This window comes from Garra rufa, chromosome 2 (assembly GCF_049309525.1).
Source record: "Garra rufa chromosome 2, GarRuf1.0, whole genome shotgun sequence".
NCBI lineage: Eukaryota > Metazoa > Chordata > Actinopteri > Cypriniformes > Cyprinidae > Garra > Garra rufa.
Genome location: NC_133362.1, coordinates 63,645,426 through 63,663,558, shown reverse-complemented (window position 1 = coordinate 63,663,558; position 18,133 = coordinate 63,645,426). Strand labels below are relative to the sequence as shown.

General features: G+C 38.7%; 1 protein-coding gene across 1 annotated transcript in view; it reads right to left on the bottom strand.

The window, feature by feature from the left end:
• LOC141326033 (uncharacterized) overlaps window positions 1-16,846 on the bottom strand; it is a 321,966-nt gene extending 305,120 nt beyond the window's left edge. The window contains exons 1-3 of the mRNA XM_073834739.1: window positions 16,697-16,846; window positions 4,265-5,000; window positions 4,047-4,120 (exon numbers count right to left, since the gene is read on the bottom strand). Of these exons, the coding sequence (XP_073690840.1) occupies window positions 4,047-4,120; window positions 4,265-5,000; window positions 16,697-16,781 (895 nt within the window). The 5' untranslated portion in view covers window positions 16,782-16,846. The remainder of the gene's footprint in view (window positions 1-4,046; window positions 4,121-4,264; window positions 5,001-16,696) is intronic.
• Window positions 16,847-18,133: the final 1,287 nt, after the last annotated feature.

Genomic DNA, 18,133 nt, shown 5'->3' with positions numbered 1-18,133 from the left:
AGTGCTAGACAATGAAGCCATCTCCTACCTCATAAAGCAAAGAAAATCAGACCAATGAAAGAAAGGCCACTTCATTTGTATTTTTAGCCTACAATCGCACATTCAACCATTTCAAACCCTCCTTGCCTTCCTTCAGCACAGGAAATCCCAATCCAAAAAGCCATCTGATCCCCTTTGTACAGACGACCTTAACCACCCAACTTCACGATTCTGGTTTCAAAAGCATCATAAGTCTGTTCTGCTCCTATCCGGCACCCCAGCCAATAATTTCTCCAGCCATTCATTTCGAATAGGTACAGGAACAACAGCAGCATCAACATCAAACCAAACACTCGGTCTCTGGTTTTAAGAGCTGCATCCGATCAGACCATTCCCACATCAAGGAAGCCCACCAAACCCTAATAATTTAAACTATTTAGCACAATCCATCCCTAGAACCCCCACATCAGTCCCCCTTGACCCCATTTCAACTACCTCACCCCGCATCCCCCCTCAGTTCATGCCCATAACCCTCTCCTTTCCCCACTGCCGCAATAGATTTTCGCTTCCGCGGGTGCCTTTTACAGGTCCCTACTGCCGCAGCAGTACCTGCTCCCGCAAGAGCCTCTAGCCTTTTTCCCCTCAGACTACCACATCAGTGCCCGCTTCCGCAGGAGCCTCATTCATAAATCCCAACTGCCACAACAGTTCTGCTCCCGCAGGAGCCTTCTTCTATATTCTATCACAGCAGTGCCCACAGGTGCTCCTCCTTTATTTTTGTACATGGCCACTATTACAACCAACGTCCAGCATCCCTTCAGCTCAAGCTAGGCAATTTTTGAGGGGCCATCTGGCTGCTGTCTTGCGACTATTAGGCTTTTGAGGGAGCGTTTATAGGGTTCGAGTCAAATGCCGAGCTCAGACCCCTCCCCCCGGGCAAGGGAAGTGCCCCGGGCTCAGGAATTAATACCGAACTCTGAGCCCTCTCCCAGACAGCACACCAGATATGCCCATACTTTAGCTCAGTTTATTATTTGTAAGAGTGAACTCATGAAGTGATGTTTCATTAACAACATTTGGGAGGAGCTTGCACAAATAATTAACATGGAAAATTCATCATCAGTAATCACACTCCCTATCAAATCAGCATGAGAAAGAATACCTATAAATAATCAAAGCAGCCCTTCCTTCTTCCTCTCAAGTTTTTCAGCACCCTTCCACCACCCCATCTCCTCACCTTTAGCCCAGGGGGGAGAGGGGGGGGTTCAGGTTAAATGCAGAGCTCAGAGCCCTCTCCCGGACAACACGCCAGATACACCTAACCTTTCGCTCAGTTTATTATCTGTAAGAGTGAACTTGAAAGAAAGACTAAATTAAAAGACAATTGAAATTAAAACAGAACATTTGTTGATTTGTCTTATTAGTTTCTTTGAATTTTTTGCAATGGTGTGTGTGTGTGTGTGTGCGTGTGTGTATAGTCTCTCAGCGTCCCAACTGTACAGTATATACAAGAGTTCAGATCGGTCTCACCAGTAGTCTTTTATCTTCAGAGAGCGCAAATCCAAAATGCGCTGGCTGTTTAAATGTCCTTGAAGGTAAGTATCCTAAAACAAAAAAAGTATACTCCACAAGAAGACTCAGTCCAAGGGGGAGAAAAAAAAAAACAACCAACAAAAGAAGTAATCAACAGGATCAATCAGCAGGTACTGTTTCCAAACTTTTTGAGCGATGCCTCTCCTGAACGCCGGTTCCATATAAATAAACGCGAAACAATTCCTGCCTAGATGATGCAACGTCACGTGACGACGGAGCGCTATCAGAATCTCACGATATTAAAGGTCTGGGTCAAACAAGCAATCCTTTAAATAAAAGCAATTTTTTAAAAAAGCAAGCAATCCTATAAATAAACTTCCCCTTATATGACTACGCTACAAAGTAAACTGCAAAAACAATTGGTTAGTAATAGATGCAATGAATAAGTAGAATTCCTCCTGTGGAAATGATCATACAGCATATTTATGGCTTGTCCTCTAAGACAATTCTATAAGACAATTCCTAATACAATCCTCTAGGAATGGTTCCAAAATATGATTATTACAGCCTTCCACAAAGCTGCCAATGTTGGTGGTAGAAGTGAGCATGTAACTGATGTGCACAAATTATATCTTCCAGTGAGATCACTCTTCAATTAATGACATACAAATGTGAAGCTCTTACATTGTAGACAGAGCAAACACTATGTCCATATTCCATACTATTCCATGCACATTTATGCATTAAGCTCAGTCCAACACAATATACAGCGGGAAAATAAGTAATTGACACATCAGCATTTTTATCAGTAAGGGTATTTCTAAGTGGGCTATTGACAACATTTCCACCAGCTGTAGCCATCAAGCCAAATATTGAATTCATACAAAGAAATCAGAACATTTAACTATACAATTTGAGTCATAATAAATAAAGTGAAATGACACAGGGAATAAGTATTGAACAAATGAAGATAACAAGGTGCAAAATGACATCTGAAATCTGTTAGTATTGAGAGAGAAACCCTGCCCCCTATCAGTACTAATTGATTTCTGTTGCTTTAGTCCTAATTGATGGCCTATAAAGGGCGTCTGATTACTCAGAAGGCACACAGGAAAGACTTCATGATGGGTAAAAGCAAAGAACTCTCTCAAGATCTTTGTAATCTTATCGTTGACAAGCATTTTGATGGGAATGGTAATAGGTGCATTTCCAGAATGCTGAATGTTCCTGTGAGCACTGTGGGGGCCATTATCCAGAAATGGAAAGAGCATCAGTTCACCATAAACCGGCCACGATCAGGTGCTCCATATAAGATCCCTGTCCAAGGAGTTTGTGGATTATTGGGAGACTATAGTATGGTCAGATGAAAGCAAAATTTAACTTTTTGGCAGTCATTCTACACACTATGTTTGGAGAAGACATGGCACTGCCCACCACCCCAAGAACACCATACCAACAGTTAAGTTTGGGGATGGAAGCATCATAGTTTGGGGCTGTATTTCAGCAAGGGGTACTGGCAGACTTCATATTATTAAAGGCAGGATGAATGGAGAAATGCACCAGGACATTCTGGATAAAAATCTGCTGCCATTTACTAGAAAGCTGAAAACGAAAAGAGGATGGATATTTCAGCAAGACAATGATCCCAAACACAAGGCAAAGGAAACAATTAAGTGGTTTCAAAGAAAGAAAACCAAGTTGCTTGAATGGCCCAGTCAATCACCTGACCTAAATCCCATAGAAAATCTATGGAGAGAACTGAAGATCAAAGTTAAAAAAAAGAGGCCCAAGGAACCTCCAAGATTTAAAGAGCGTTTGTGTGGAAGAATGGGCCAGAATCACTCCTGAGCAATGCAGACGACTGGTCTCTCCATACAAGAGGCGTCTAGAAGCTGTAATCACCAACAAAGGCTTTTCTACAAAGTATTAAATAAAGTGTTTTCAATACTTATTCCCTGTGTCATTTGACTTTATTTATTATGACTCAACTTGTTTACTGAAATATTCTGATTTCTTTGTATGAATTCAATATTTGGCTTGATGGCTACATCTGGTGGAAATGTTGTGTTAATAGCCCACTTAGAAATACCCTTACTGATAAAAATGCTGATATGTCAAATACTTATTTTCCCCGCTGTAGCTAGTTGGCACTGTTAAGTGTACCATGGACAAAAGACATTGCTTTTAAATGTGAATTATAATTTCTATCAATGTAAGAGCCCTGTATAGGATTCTTATTGGAATCCTTAAGGATTGTTTTGACAAGGGAACATTCTGCAGATTCTGAAAGGGGGGTGTAAACTTTTGACCTCAACTGTAATTGTGGTTGCAACAATGTGGTTGCAGAGAAACAAAGAGGTGTATGTTTGTGGAGTAATTTACAACAGCTTTGATTGTGGCTCAACCAATCAGAATCAAGGGCCGGAACTGTATGTTCTAGACAATTTGTTTGAAACACTGTCCATGCTAAAGGGATCTGTTAGGCTTCTCTCTTTTGTGAATCTTCATGTGCCTGTCAAGGGTTCCTTTTTGACTGAAACTTTTTCCACATTGTTTGCATGTGTAAGGCTTCTCTCCAGTGTGAACTCTCATGTGAATGTTAAGTAATCTTTTATTAGTGAAACTCTTTCCACACTGTTGGCAGATAAAAAGGCTCCCTGTAACGTGAATTTTCTGGAGAACTTTATGGTTTCCAAATTCATTGAAACTCTTACCAGACTGAGGGGATCTGTAAAGCTTTTCTTTATTGCACTTTTTTATGTGACTTTCAAGGCTTCCTCGTTGACTGAAACTCTTTCCACACTGTTTGCATGTGTAAGGCTTCTCTCCAGTGTGAATCCTCATGTGAATGTTAAGGCATCCTTTACGACTGAAACTCTTTCCACACTGTTGGCATGTGTAAGGCTTCTCTCCAGTGTGAACTCTCACGTGCCTTTTAAGGTTTCCTTGTAGTTTGAAACTATTTCCACACTGTTTGCATGTGTAAGGCTTCTCTTCAGTGTGAATTATCATGTGATTGTTAAGGCATCCTTTACGAGTAAAACTCTTTCCACACTGTTGGCATGTGTAAGGCTTCTCTCCAGTGTGAACTCTTATGTGCCTTTTAAGGTTTGCTTGTAGTTTGAAACTCTTTCCACACTGTTTGCATGTGTAAGGCTTCTCTTCAGTGTGAATTACCATGTGCCTTTTGAGGTGTCTTTGTTGTTTGAAACTCTTTCCACACTGTTTGCATGAGTAAGGCTTCTCTTCAGTGTGAATTCTCATGTGCCTCTTAAGGTATTCTTGTAGTTTGAAACTCTTTTCACACTGACAGCAAGTGAAAATACTCATAGTTCCTGTCTTTTGAGCTCTTCTTTGTGTAGAAGTCTTTTTAGACTCTAAGGAACAAAAAGATTTTTCTGCAGGTACGAAATCATGAAGATTCTCAAACTGATCTTTCTCTTCAGGTTCATTCAGTACTTCCCTCTCCTCTTTCAGCGCTGTAAGGTCTAAGGTGGAAAAACAAAGAGATAAAAGTTAGCCCCAGTTTAATGCAACAAAGCAATTAACATGTAGATATGTAATGCATGTATGCTAGATCCTATACCAGGGTGTCCAAACCTGATCTAAGGAAGGCTGGTACCCTACAGAGATTAAGTTGGCCACTCAACCACCAGATGAAATATTCATCACAATAATTCCTTCTGAGGTTATATTAAGGGGGCAATTATGTTAGCCAATCATAAAAGCTGGCTTTTACACTTGAGCTTTTGAATGGAAAACACCACAAGTGACTGTCAGAGGATGAGAAATGGTGAAAAACGGCCATTAATCTCTCAAAAAAATCTTATTTAAATAAAATTAAATCACTCAATTTTAAAAATTTCAGTCAAAAACATTAGTAATATTATAATTACACCTCTGGAAACATGATATAAAAAATACTAAAATTAAACTTCCTTTAAAAGAAAACAAGCAATATTTTTGCACCAATTGAAAGTCAAGTAACGTGCCAACTGCCAAGTATGGTGAATTGTGCTCTGCATTTAATCCATCAAAGTGCACACACACAACAGAATCAATGTGATCCATAATTGACATTAAGAACTGCTTTAAGAATAAGCGTGCATATCAAATTCTCTTGACTCACTGAACCTGGGTCAAATTAGTGAGATTCTATTAACTTAAATGGTCATTTATGGTATAACTTTAACCCTAATTGATTTGTTAAATTATTTCAGGTCTCGTTTTGGACTTTAATGTTTTCTGACCATCTTTTTTGAAACAGCCCCAGAGCTCGACATTAAGCCTTGATATGTGCTCCTTGATATGTGTCTAACTTTTAGGCATGGTCCACACTAATACGTTTCCATTTGAAGGCCTCTGTTTTGGCCTTCCATCCATCCAGATAGCATTTATGTTAAGGAAAACTGAGCTTTCTGAAACAGTGGATAATTGAAAAAGTTGCCCTTTTTAGCATTGTTGTCACACCTTTGGACTTTATGTTTTGGTTTTTCCCATTGCCCATATTTGGTTCTTCCTGCATCATTTCCCATCACCTGTCATTCTAATTAGCACCCCTTTGTAAGTTTGTTTGATTTCTGAGTTTCTCTGTCCGGCTTCAACGATACCTACAGTTTCCGTGTATGTCCCAATCATCCTGTCTGTCTGTTACCCAGCCTGAGGATTTTATTAAAGACTTTGCACATTCATATTGCACATTCCTACACACATTATAGCAGATAGCCGGACCAAAACAGTTATTGCCGTGTTTTCCCTCTTTTTTGTTTCTCACTTTTCCTCTGTCTTTTTCCCCCTACATGGATTCCCTCCTTTGTCCAGAATTCCTCCTCATGCTGAAACATGGAAGAGATCGCTCGGGGGCTACACAAGACTGTTCCAGATGCTGGCTAACACCACCAGCTACCCAATGACGCACTCTGTGCATTCTATGAGGCAAACTTAAAAATGGTGTACAGACCACCGTCGTACGAGGACGGCCCCTGAGCGAATGTGTAGAGTGTACACTGGTGAGAAACAGATTCTCATTCAACGACTGTTTCCTGGACAAACTCACTAGTGCCACTCCGAACCCAGAGCCCAGTCACCACCCCCACACACGTGGGACACAAGCCCGAGCCCATTGCATCAGAGCCATCGCCTACAGCAGTGGTTCTCAACCTTTTTTGGTCCAGCGCCCCCCTACCCATTATTCAGGTCCCTCACCGCCCCCCATCAAATAAATCGTAGTCTAATTGTCCTCAATGAATATTAAAATTGATTGTTATAAGTATTTTGTGTTTATAATAGGACTGTTTTTATATTTATAGCAATTCAAATGTATGGGGTCATTACAATTTTTACGAAATTAATTTAAGGATGCATTGAATTGAGCATTTTTTTTTACAGTAAATTATACATATATATAAAAAAATAACATTCATTTGCAGTTTTTAGCAAATTGGTGATTTTCATTGCTACAGCTTTAGTGTTTTTGTGATGCTGATATACTTTATTGCCCCAAATTTAAAAAAGACTAAATAAAAATTCCTGTTTAGAACATATCCAAAAGGACGTTTTTACATAAGTGATTTTAGTTTGTTCTTCCATTTCTGGAACTCTTGAACACCCTTTTTACTGCTGTGTTATGTTTGGATATTTTCAATTAGCTTTCAGTAAAAAAATAAAATAAAAAATATCCCTTGGAAAATACCCTGCTTTTTGAGAATATATTGAATTCCCTTTTTTCTGAGATAGTAGACATGGTTAATTTTGTGGGTAATACCACATTTACACATGCAAATGGAAGAAATGTAAACTCTACTATATTTCACAATTTTTAGAATATTTAAAAGTTTGCTTACAAATACCTTAAAGAAAACTAAGTACAACATTAAAAGTTGGGACGTTTTGTAAAATGATAAAATCTATGATTTGTTAATTCTATTTAACTTTTATTTAATTGACAACATTACAAAGAAAAGAAAAGTCACAAAAGTGCAACACACTCCAAAACAATTGGGGCAGAAGAAAAATAAAAGTGAAAAGCTTTTTATAGAATAAGCTAAACTGTTTTGAAAGGTGAATTGGTAATAGGTGAGGGGATCATCTTTGGGTATAAAAGGAGCTTCTCAGTCTTTGCAAGCAAAGCTAGATCGTGACTCAAAATTTGTTTATATTAACAAAAATATATTGGCCAGTGTAAACATTGGAATTTGTTTCTTTGTACTTCAGTCAATTAATAAATGTTAAAGAGATCAAATTACATATTCTTATTTTTTTGTAATTCAGCATGATTTCTGAAAGATCATGTGACACTGAAAACTAGAGTAATGAAGCTTAGCATAAGAGGAAAACACATTTAAAATATATTCAATTAAAAAAGCTTTTTTAATGGTATATATATTTAAAAAAAAAAAAACAAATGCAACCTTTGTTCATTCATCCATTAAAAAATCGTATTTGCCTTTTTTAATAGTAATGTATATTTTATTTATAATATTTAGGCTATTTTAAAAGCATGTAACCTATCTAAACCCAAATATAACAGCCCACATAAGCATGTGCATACTTTTATTTCAAATAGGCCTATATGTAATTGAATGCCACATGACATTCATGACATATTTGATTTGACTGGGCAAGAAATATCATTATCATTAGTTTCCCAAGGAGCAAAAAAGCAACGTGCAGTAAAAAATAGGTTGGGCTGTTATTTGTGAGCTTTGAATACATTCTTTAAAAATTTGGCATTCAAATCATTTGGCAAACAAAAAGCTTTCATATTATTATTTTTTTCTAAACAAGAAAAAGCATCTCATGCTTAACCGTGACTATTGTTGTAAACTAGCAGCCAGCTAACACTTAAGGTCATTGCACACATTGAGTCCGAATTTTTCGCACGTTAAAAAATAAATACCTTACGTTATGTTAATCACACTTGCACACTGCCTCCAAATTTTTCGGATCGGGTTTGATTTTTTGCGTTTTTCGCATCTGTAGCAAGCATTTTGAGAGGTGTTTACTGTAGCGCTCGCGCTCAGTTACTGAATGACTCATTATAACGGGAGCTACGTGCTTTAACGCAACTTGATGTGCCGTTCGCGGCCAGTGCAGCAGTATACGTTCGCATACGTTATTTCGTATTCGTAATCCTAAAAATTCGTCACGCACAGAAACCTTGCACACTGAGTCCGACGAAATAGAACGATGTTGTCCACTGACTCTCTTCTTAAAAAGAGAAACAGATACAGAGGAGTGAGGGAATACTTTTAAGGCGCACCTCCTTATTAATAAACTGTGGGATTATCCCGGGTGATTCAGAGTTTATTTCAGGATGTCAGTAATCTTTGATGCTTTGCTAGCATTACTGGAGCCACATAATATTAAGAAGACCACTAATTTTTGCGAACTCAGCGTACAAGGACCTTTACAGTGCTTTGTGCTGCGGGACAAAGTGAATGAACTTGACAGACGCAATTCTGGATTTTGGCGTTCGCTTGTACGGTGGCTCTGAACTGTCAAAACGCATTCCTCGCGCTTATGCTGCAGACAAGTCGACAAATAGAATACAGAAAGTGCGCTTTGATGCATCCAGTGTAGAAATGGCATGAGGATGTGGCAGACCATTTTCTTCTGCAAGTTTTAGCTCAAACATATTCGGTTTGAACTCGTCTTAACCAAACGCCCCCCAAAACCACCTCAGCGCCCCCCTTTCAAAATTATTGCTTTCAGCGCCCCCCGAGGCTCTCCCAACGCCCCCTGGGGGGCGGTACCGCCCCCGTTGAGAAACACTGGCCTACAGGAACGACAGCGTGGAAGATCGCCACGGAGCCAGAGCCAAGCTTGTTTGACCAGGTACGTGAGCCGGCCACTTTGCCCGGGACAACAAATGTTTCAGTAGGACGTGAGGACAGCACCGCCCACTGCACCGCCACTGAGGGTGAGCTAAAACTGGACCTGGGACAGCTAGTGATGGAACAAGGTTTGATTTATTTCACTGAGGATATAGACATTGAACTTCCTGTGTTCCCTTAACTGTCAGCCTACATGGATTTCCCGCGTGCATGGATTTCATCGCTCCGTCCCACCGGCTCAGTTGGGCTCCTCCCTCCCTCTTGAGCCACCTTGGTCCTCTGTCGTACCGGCTTAAAGTTTAGCTTGTTCTCAATCATTCCCATCACCTTGTAACTAGCACCCCTTTGTAAGTTTGTTTGATTTCTGAGTTTCTCTGTACGGCTTCAACGTTACCTACTGTGTGCGTGTATGTTCCAGTCATCCTGTCTTTCTGTTACCCTGCCTGAGGGTTTTATTAAAGGTGCCACAGGATGCATTGAAACAATATTTTAAATTGTTCTCTGATATCTACATAGAAGGAATATGGCATCGGAAAGGGCAAAAAAAACTACAGAAATGTTTTTACAAGTCCATTTACAACCCTAGAATTTTCCCTAGAACGAAATGCTCTGTTATTGCCTTATTTGGAAGGTTCCTGCATAATAATGAAGAAGCTCTGCTCTGATTGGCTGTTTTGAGTTGCTCGCTCTCACACAGCTGTGAAACACATGGAGGAAATATATATTTAATTACTGCTGCTTTATTTATTCAACTCTAGCTGCTTTTATGCAGTTTGTTGAATCTGCCGTTTTGAATGTGCGACATTTTAATCTCATAACTGTGATCACATGTGCTCTGTGTAAAGTTTTAATGCAGCAAAGTAGACTTACCACGCAGGTTTTGATGCTTCAGTGATGCTTAGGATCTGTTAATCATTTGCCATCAGTGCACTCATCTCTCCGTTTGTAAGTAAAACCTTATTTTACCGACGTTACTTATGATTGGGCGATGCAAACATTGGGGGCGTACCTATTAGCGATCGGGACTATTGCGTAATAGTCGGTGTTTTGTTGGAATTGACCAATTTTTCTGAGGTCTTTTGCAAACAGCAGAATTATATAAAGAGAAGGAAATGGTGGTGTTTGAGACTCATGGTATGTCATGTCCATACACTGAACTATTATTATTATTATTAACTATACCAAGCTAAACACAGTTTTCCATTCTATGGCACCTTTAAAGACTTTGCATTTACTCCTACGTTGCTTTGCGCATTCCTACACGCTTTGTGACAGCTGTTCAGTGCACTGTAAAAAAGTAGGTATTGTGACGCATGTTTAGTCATGTAATCCATATTAAACCTACAGAAATCTGTTTTTATGTCAGTATTGCGCTATTTGCAGTATATGTGCTATTCACGTTTTACATTGTTTCCAAAGATGTGTAATTTTGTACACTCTTCATATCACAGTCCGGAAAAAGTGACAGAAATTTTACTTGTGATTGCCATTTGTGACAAAAAACCAGGGCAGTTGCATCTGAAATAGACATATAATGGTGATTGAGAGTGAGGTGAATGGTGAAATATTTCGGTCTCTGAATAACGCAAGATCACACTGAGAGGGCAAGATTCATCATGGCAGCATGTAGTCACAGAGAGAGCTGAACTCACTGTACTATCTGTATTAACTCTACAAACTGTAGCAATACTGTGGATTATTATTACCTACTGACAACTATAAGAACAAACTACCTGTACACTGGAAAAATTAATTTACAGAGGCATACATTGATCAACACTAAAACCTGTGGAGCCTGCCCTGTCCCCATTCTGGCAGACGGGCGTTCGAATCTTCAACCATCTCGACAACTGGCTTCTCACAGTAGCTCACTCACGAGATCTGTTGTGTGAACAGAGGGACCTGGTGCTTCGGCACCTCAGCTATCTGGACCTTCAGGTCTACCGAGGGAAGAGCAAACTATGAAGAGGATCTCTTTTCTCGATATGGAGCTGGGCTCGGTCAACATGACAGCCCGCCACACCAACAGGTGTACGCAGTCAGTGCTGTAGCATCTGGAACTATCCAGACACAAGACAGCAGTCCCTCTAAAAAAGAGGCTCCTGGGGCACGTGACAGCTACAGCCGCAATAACGCCGCAGGGCTTGCTTCACATGAAACCGCTTCAGCACGATCGAGTCCCGAGACGGGCATGGCATCGTGGCACACTCTGGACTGGTGTTTTACCGCAGTGTTGCCGCCTATTCAACCCGTGGTCCACCACAGGTTGGAGTGCCGTGTACAATGGGAAAGCAGCATCGGGCTCCTGGATAGGACCTTGGTTACAGTGGCATATAGATTGCCTCGAGTTGTTGCCTGTGCTTCTAGCCCTTCGTTGCTACACGACGTTGCGCCAGAAACACGTGCTTGTTTGCATTGGCAGCACTGCGACCAGCGCTCACCGCTTCCGTCGCAAGTCACAACTTGCCGGCCATCTGCTCCTATGGAGTCAGACGTGGCTGAAACTGCTACGTGCCATTCACATAGATCTAGAAGAACTCAACCGTGCAGCCGATAAGGTCTCACGGCAGTCCACCCACCCTGGAGAGTGGCGACTCCACCCCGAGACAGCCCAGACGATTTGGAGCCATTACGGCAAGACCCAGATAAATCTGTTTGCCTCCTGCAAATCCACCCACTGCCAATTGCCTCACTCCCTCAACGAGGCTCCCCTCGACAGGGACACACTGGCACACAGCTGGCCTCCGGGACACAAGTACGCCTTTTTTTCCCAGTGAGCCTCCTTGCACAGACCCTGTGCAAGATCAGGGAGGATGAGGATTCCATGGCCTGTACCCATATGTAACGTCAAAGTGATTCGACTGAAGGGGAACAACTAGATGTCTAGATTACCCCCCTGCCACGTCCCTGGTGTCACGCTGACGCCGACTCGATCCGGCTCCTCAGCGAAAACCTGAATGAGTGGTGCGTGCCGTCTTCTTATATACCGTATGTACGGTGGAATGGCTTGGCCTGCAAATACCGCTCGCCAATGTTCATTGGCCTTTTGGCTCAGAGATGATTGGTCTCTCAAGTGAGTTCCGTAACCTAGACGTTACTGATTACACAACATGATAAAATTTAAGAACTTTGGTCAAGACTGGAATTTGCATACAACCAAACTGAAAAACTAGAACAATCCAGTAACTGCCTTATTGGACAACTGGCAAAGCACTCAGCAAAAAGGTGGATCCAGTCATAAAAGAAAACAACATAATGACAGAAACCATCCGGGATATTCAATCCAAAAGTATGCGTGATAACCTGAACACCCTTGTAGTTAAACATGGAGGTGGAAACATGCTTTGGGAGTGTTTTTCTGCTAAGGGGAATGGACAACTACACCGCTTCAAAGGGATGATGGATAGGGACATGTACCATTAAATATTGGGTGAGAAAAATTTAAAATGGATTATGGATGGGTATTCCAGCATGACAATGACCCAAAACACACGGCGAAGGTAACAAAGGAATGATTTGAAAAAGAAACACATTAAAGTTAGGGCAATGTGCATTTTGTCAGTAAAGCTGTTCTGTTATGCAGCTCATTAAAATGCATATCAATGTATAATAGGGGTGGCACAGTTCACAAAACCCACGGTTCTGTTTTAGGGTCAAGGTTTTCGGTTCTGTACAGTTCTTGTTGTTATTTTTTTCTTTTAATCTTTAACACTCCAGAAATGTACTTCAGCATATGATATACAGCTTAAAAAATCCACAATTTAGGATACAGTATTAAAAAAGTTATATCATGTAATCACGCATTAACTGAATTTGACTTGACTTGACTTTAAGCACATTATTGGGACCATCTCTGAGGAAAGCTAGTAGAGATTTTGATACAGCAAGAGAGAAGACATTGATGACATGCTTTTCATTTATTTGGCAATAACAAGAGAATAGGTATTACTATCTCTACAGGACTTTGTGCCTTTTTTGCACATAAAGATTGAACTGAAGTATTAATTTGCATTTATCAAAGAGCCAACTTCAGTGTAGCTCTTATCTTTTAAAAGAAAAAGAGAGGAACTCTTTAAGCTCTGTCTCGGAATTCGGAAAAGTTGCGATGTTTTTATCTCGATGCGGTGCACCTGGAAAAAAAAACGAACGCGTCGCTTCCATTATGAGCTCGCATACCGACCCTTCTAAACGTTTCCTTCAGAGATACAGTGATATAAAACATTGATTTTGAAACATAGTGCTCATGTTTGTTCAACAGTCAAAGCCTTTTGGAAAATCTATTTGTGGCGGTCAGTTTTGATATTGTGGTGAGTCGGCACAAATAAATCAATGTATGGGAAACACCACAGAACAACAACCTGAGCCCAACTTAAGCCAACTCATCACCTAAGCCTTAAAGAATTAAATTATTCCTCACTTTCCTCCGTATTACCTTAAAAAAAAACTTTATATATAAACAAGATATAAAGGTGTACAACTTATACATTACAATCTTACGCCGGTTTCACACCGCAAGCGTGAGCAGAGCGTGAGCTTCACGTCAGCGTAACTACAGCGTTACTGCAGCTGCAGACTCGCAAGAGTATTCACACTGGAAGCGTTTGTAGAGCGTGCATGCAGCTGCTCCAAAGCATTTAGTAATCAGCTTTTTTCTATGAAACTGATTACAGGTAAATTTGAAATTGATAATGAAACTGCAGAAACAGCTTCAACCCAATAATTATTGGTGGGATCATAAAGCATATAGGGGAGTGCGGGCCACAAAATGAGCATTTTGGCTTGTTTATATGTCTTGTGTTCTATGAGAACTGTTTGTGGAGTGTTTTTCTGAATGTTTCATCTATTTGCGAACATTATTTTGAACTATACTGTACAGCTGTGTGTTGCGATTAGGGTCGTAACGCGCATGGTTGCGATGTGTTCATAGTCAAACTCAAAAATAGTTTTTTTTAAATTATATATATATATATAATGATAAAACTATTTTTGAGATATATATTAATATATATTAATATATATTTATATTTGAGAAAGTAAATAATTTTATTTTATTGACCAAATATTTAAGCTTGTCGTGTATATTTTTTTTCATTCGATCAGATAACATTTTAAAGGAACCGTATGTAGGATTGTGGCCAAAACTGGTACTGCAATCCCTTTCAAAATACTGTAGAACGATGTATCCCCTCCCGCTCTCCCCCTGACTCGAGGTTGCCAGCTAAGCTGCAGGAGTAGGCTGCTAAGAGGTTCCAACGGCAAGTGATGAGTCCTACACAGTAATTTGTTTTTCTTCTGTTAATTATGCTTATGCTTCACAAGAGATGTTTTGTGAAGTAATTATGTATCGCAGAAATTTACAGATGGCAATTAGCCAAATATTTCGTAAAGATGTAGGCTACTGTAATACCACATTTCAGTCGGAACATAGGTTGTTTTCATACCCTGCTAGTGGTGCGATATAAAGCTTTTTATGAACGCATTTAGCACGGGCGACCGCGGGAAATCCACTGTGTACGGAAGCAAAGTTAGCCAAACATAGATGAATCTAACCTGTCCAGGAGAAAACTACCAACGATGGCGTCTGTCTTCAAATTCTTCTCCGTTTTCAGCCGTCTCCGTCTTTCAAAGGCATCTCCTATACAAATCCTTGTTTTATTTCGGACTTTGTCACGACGTATTTCGGATTCATAATGAGGTCTTTTTCGTTTCGTAACGTTATACATGTTTTATCCGACACGCTCGTATAGCCGCAGCTGTAACAGAGCTGGCAACCCGGATCAAGAAACTCTACTGATCTCGTGATTGGTAGATAGCTGGAGGGTGGAGCCAAAACACAAAATGACAACAATAACATCAGTTGTGGGCTGCAACTCACACTTTTAAATGACAATATCCTGGCCGGACCACTGTTGTCAGTGGTATAAGTATTTGAAATGAACATGAGTTCTTAATGTCTAGTGACATTTCAGGGCCATTTTATGATTAACTGACATAAATTTCTTACATACAGTTCCTTTAAGCTGTTATTTGGTGATGTTACAACGTGCTCCTCACGTGTTACATTGTATCCCACCAGCTTGGCATGTTGTCACACTTACCTTCCCTTCTTTTGAGGTAAATAACAAAAAATACGTATACACTGTAATTATGAAACAAAGCGACATATTTGTACTAGACAAACAAAAGTGTTATGTTGTGCTCCCCTAATCATAAAGCTGCACATGAATGAGGTAAAATATGGGTAGCGCTAGAGCCTACATATGTGTATAATTTATTTATTTTTTTACATTTTTTATTTATTTATTATTATTATATTTTAATATTGTATTTTACCTTTATTTATATAGTACTTTATACAATCCAAGACTCAATCAAAGCAGCTTTTTCTCGATGCAAAATAAATAAATAAATAATAATCTGCCGTAAAACATTTAAGTCTCTGGCTTTTTTTTAATACACCATGCTTGCCTTGCACCCAAACTAAATAATTGAAACACATTTATATCTTCTGTTGCCTAGGCGTACATATTTTGAATTCTTGTTGAACTCACTAGACATGCGTATTATATGTGCATTTTAAGCTTGTTCTGTGTATTTTATAAAACTTTTGTGTGAAATCATTTATTTTGGCCATCAAAAGTGTACTGTCCCTTTATTAAAGCATGAGCAGCGCAGCAAAAATAGACTCGGCGCCGAAACCATCGTGTCAGCGCTGCTCACGCTACACTCCTGCTTGACGTTCACGCGCTGCTCCTGCTGCCGGTGTGAATGCACTCGTTTGTTAACATGGGCGCCGAAAAAAATACGCTCTGCTCACGCTTGCGGTGTGAAACGGGCCTTACACCTCACATAAATACATCAGAATTTAACTTCAATTTTTGTGTTTGGCTAATTTTCTGCATTCACAGTAAGGCAAATGTAATGTTTTCTAACATTTCAGTGTGGATAGAGAAAAAGTTAAAACAGAAAGGCTGTTTTCAATTGTGTATTCATTCAGGTGTAGCTTAAGTGTTAACTTGTTCATTTGTTTACCAAATACTTTAAATGAACAAATGTAGACAGCATGCAGTAGCCAAACGTGATTACTCACATGTCAAAGTGTGTTTTGTGCAAAATCAATTATTAGTACTTTTGCATAATTAGCCAAAGTGCTAGAAATCAATGGTTTTAATATTAGAAGCAGATACTATGTTTAATGTTACAGAAAAAAATAATATATATATATATATATATATATATATATATATATATTTTCTGTCCAACGTCAAAACATTTCTACAATCGTGTGACATTATTCATAAATATCATTCATTTCTGTCATAAGTTCAGCTTTGAGAATAAAAACTAACCTGTTTTTGTCTCAGTATCTTCATGTTTGATTATGAATGTTTCTTCAATCTTCATGTCTTCACTCTCCTTTTTAATAAACTCCATCTTTATAATTGTGTTCAGTGGATCTTTGTTGATTCTCCAGGAGTTTTTCTGTGTGTTTGGATATTTTGTCCTGTGTCAGATGAGAACAAATAATACAAAGAAAAATCAATGCAAACTCAATCAGCTCCTAGTGCACTGGCAACAGTTAATAGACTTATTTATAAAATGTATAAAATACAAATTACCCAGAAGGTTCATCTTTAGGTAGGCTATTCTGATTTATATATGGTATTTAATTATTTGTAAATCATATCTAATGAAAACATTCTCGGTTGTCATTAAACTCGTTTGTGTTTGTAGTCCGCGTGCTGCTGAATCGAATCACTGAATCATTTCACAAATGATTTGATTCTCAGTTTCTTTCATCACTTCTTATCGTCACACGATTGATTCACGATATAGAAACCAAAACCGAACGCAGCTTCTCTGTTACTGAAGGTTAATGTTTTAAGTAACACTAAATAAAGCATTGCAACGTTATATTTAATAATGATGCATTTATTTTACATAGCTTGTAAAAACGCTTTAATTGATGTAACAGTTTGCATTGGTTTATACTTTAAAACTCTAAAACCACAAACCTTTCTTCAGGTGAACCACAAACAGATGAGGAGCGCAGCGCATCTTAATGACGTCACATCACCGGAACAAAATAAAAGTCCATTGGTGCACTTCTCTCTAGAATCACAAATATAATATATCATAGAAATGTTGATTATAGAATAGAATTTCGTACCCATTTGATGATGCATTTCTAAAGTTATTAACATCGCAAATCTATCGCATTTTTCCTCTATTTTGTTAATGTACATTCAAAACACTTTCTGTTTTTATACCTTACCATTAAATTCACAACTTCACAAATTCAAAACTAATTAATGCTGCTGATTCAAATATGTGAAGAATAAAGTATCTAATAAGAGTATTTAATTCATTCAGATCTAGGATGTGTTATCTTAGTGTTTTTTTGGAGCTGGGTATAGTACAAACTATGTAAATATTTTCAAAATATAAACTATGAGCGTATTTATGTAGGCTTATACATAATAAATATAAACAGCACGCACACATATGTAAACAAAAACTTATTTTGGATGCGATTATTTGCTATTAACCGTTTATTAGTTATTAGTCATTTATTTATTGTAAATAATAAATGCATTATTAAACAATTTAATAAGTATTGAATAATAGTGATTTAATAATTATATTGTACATAATTAGATGTTTGCTGAATTATTTTTTAATAATTATATAACAAATGCATAAACATTTATTATCATATTGTATCAGTAAAAAACTTTTTAAACTTTTAAACGTTTTTAGAATTGTAATGCAAGACTACAACAGTT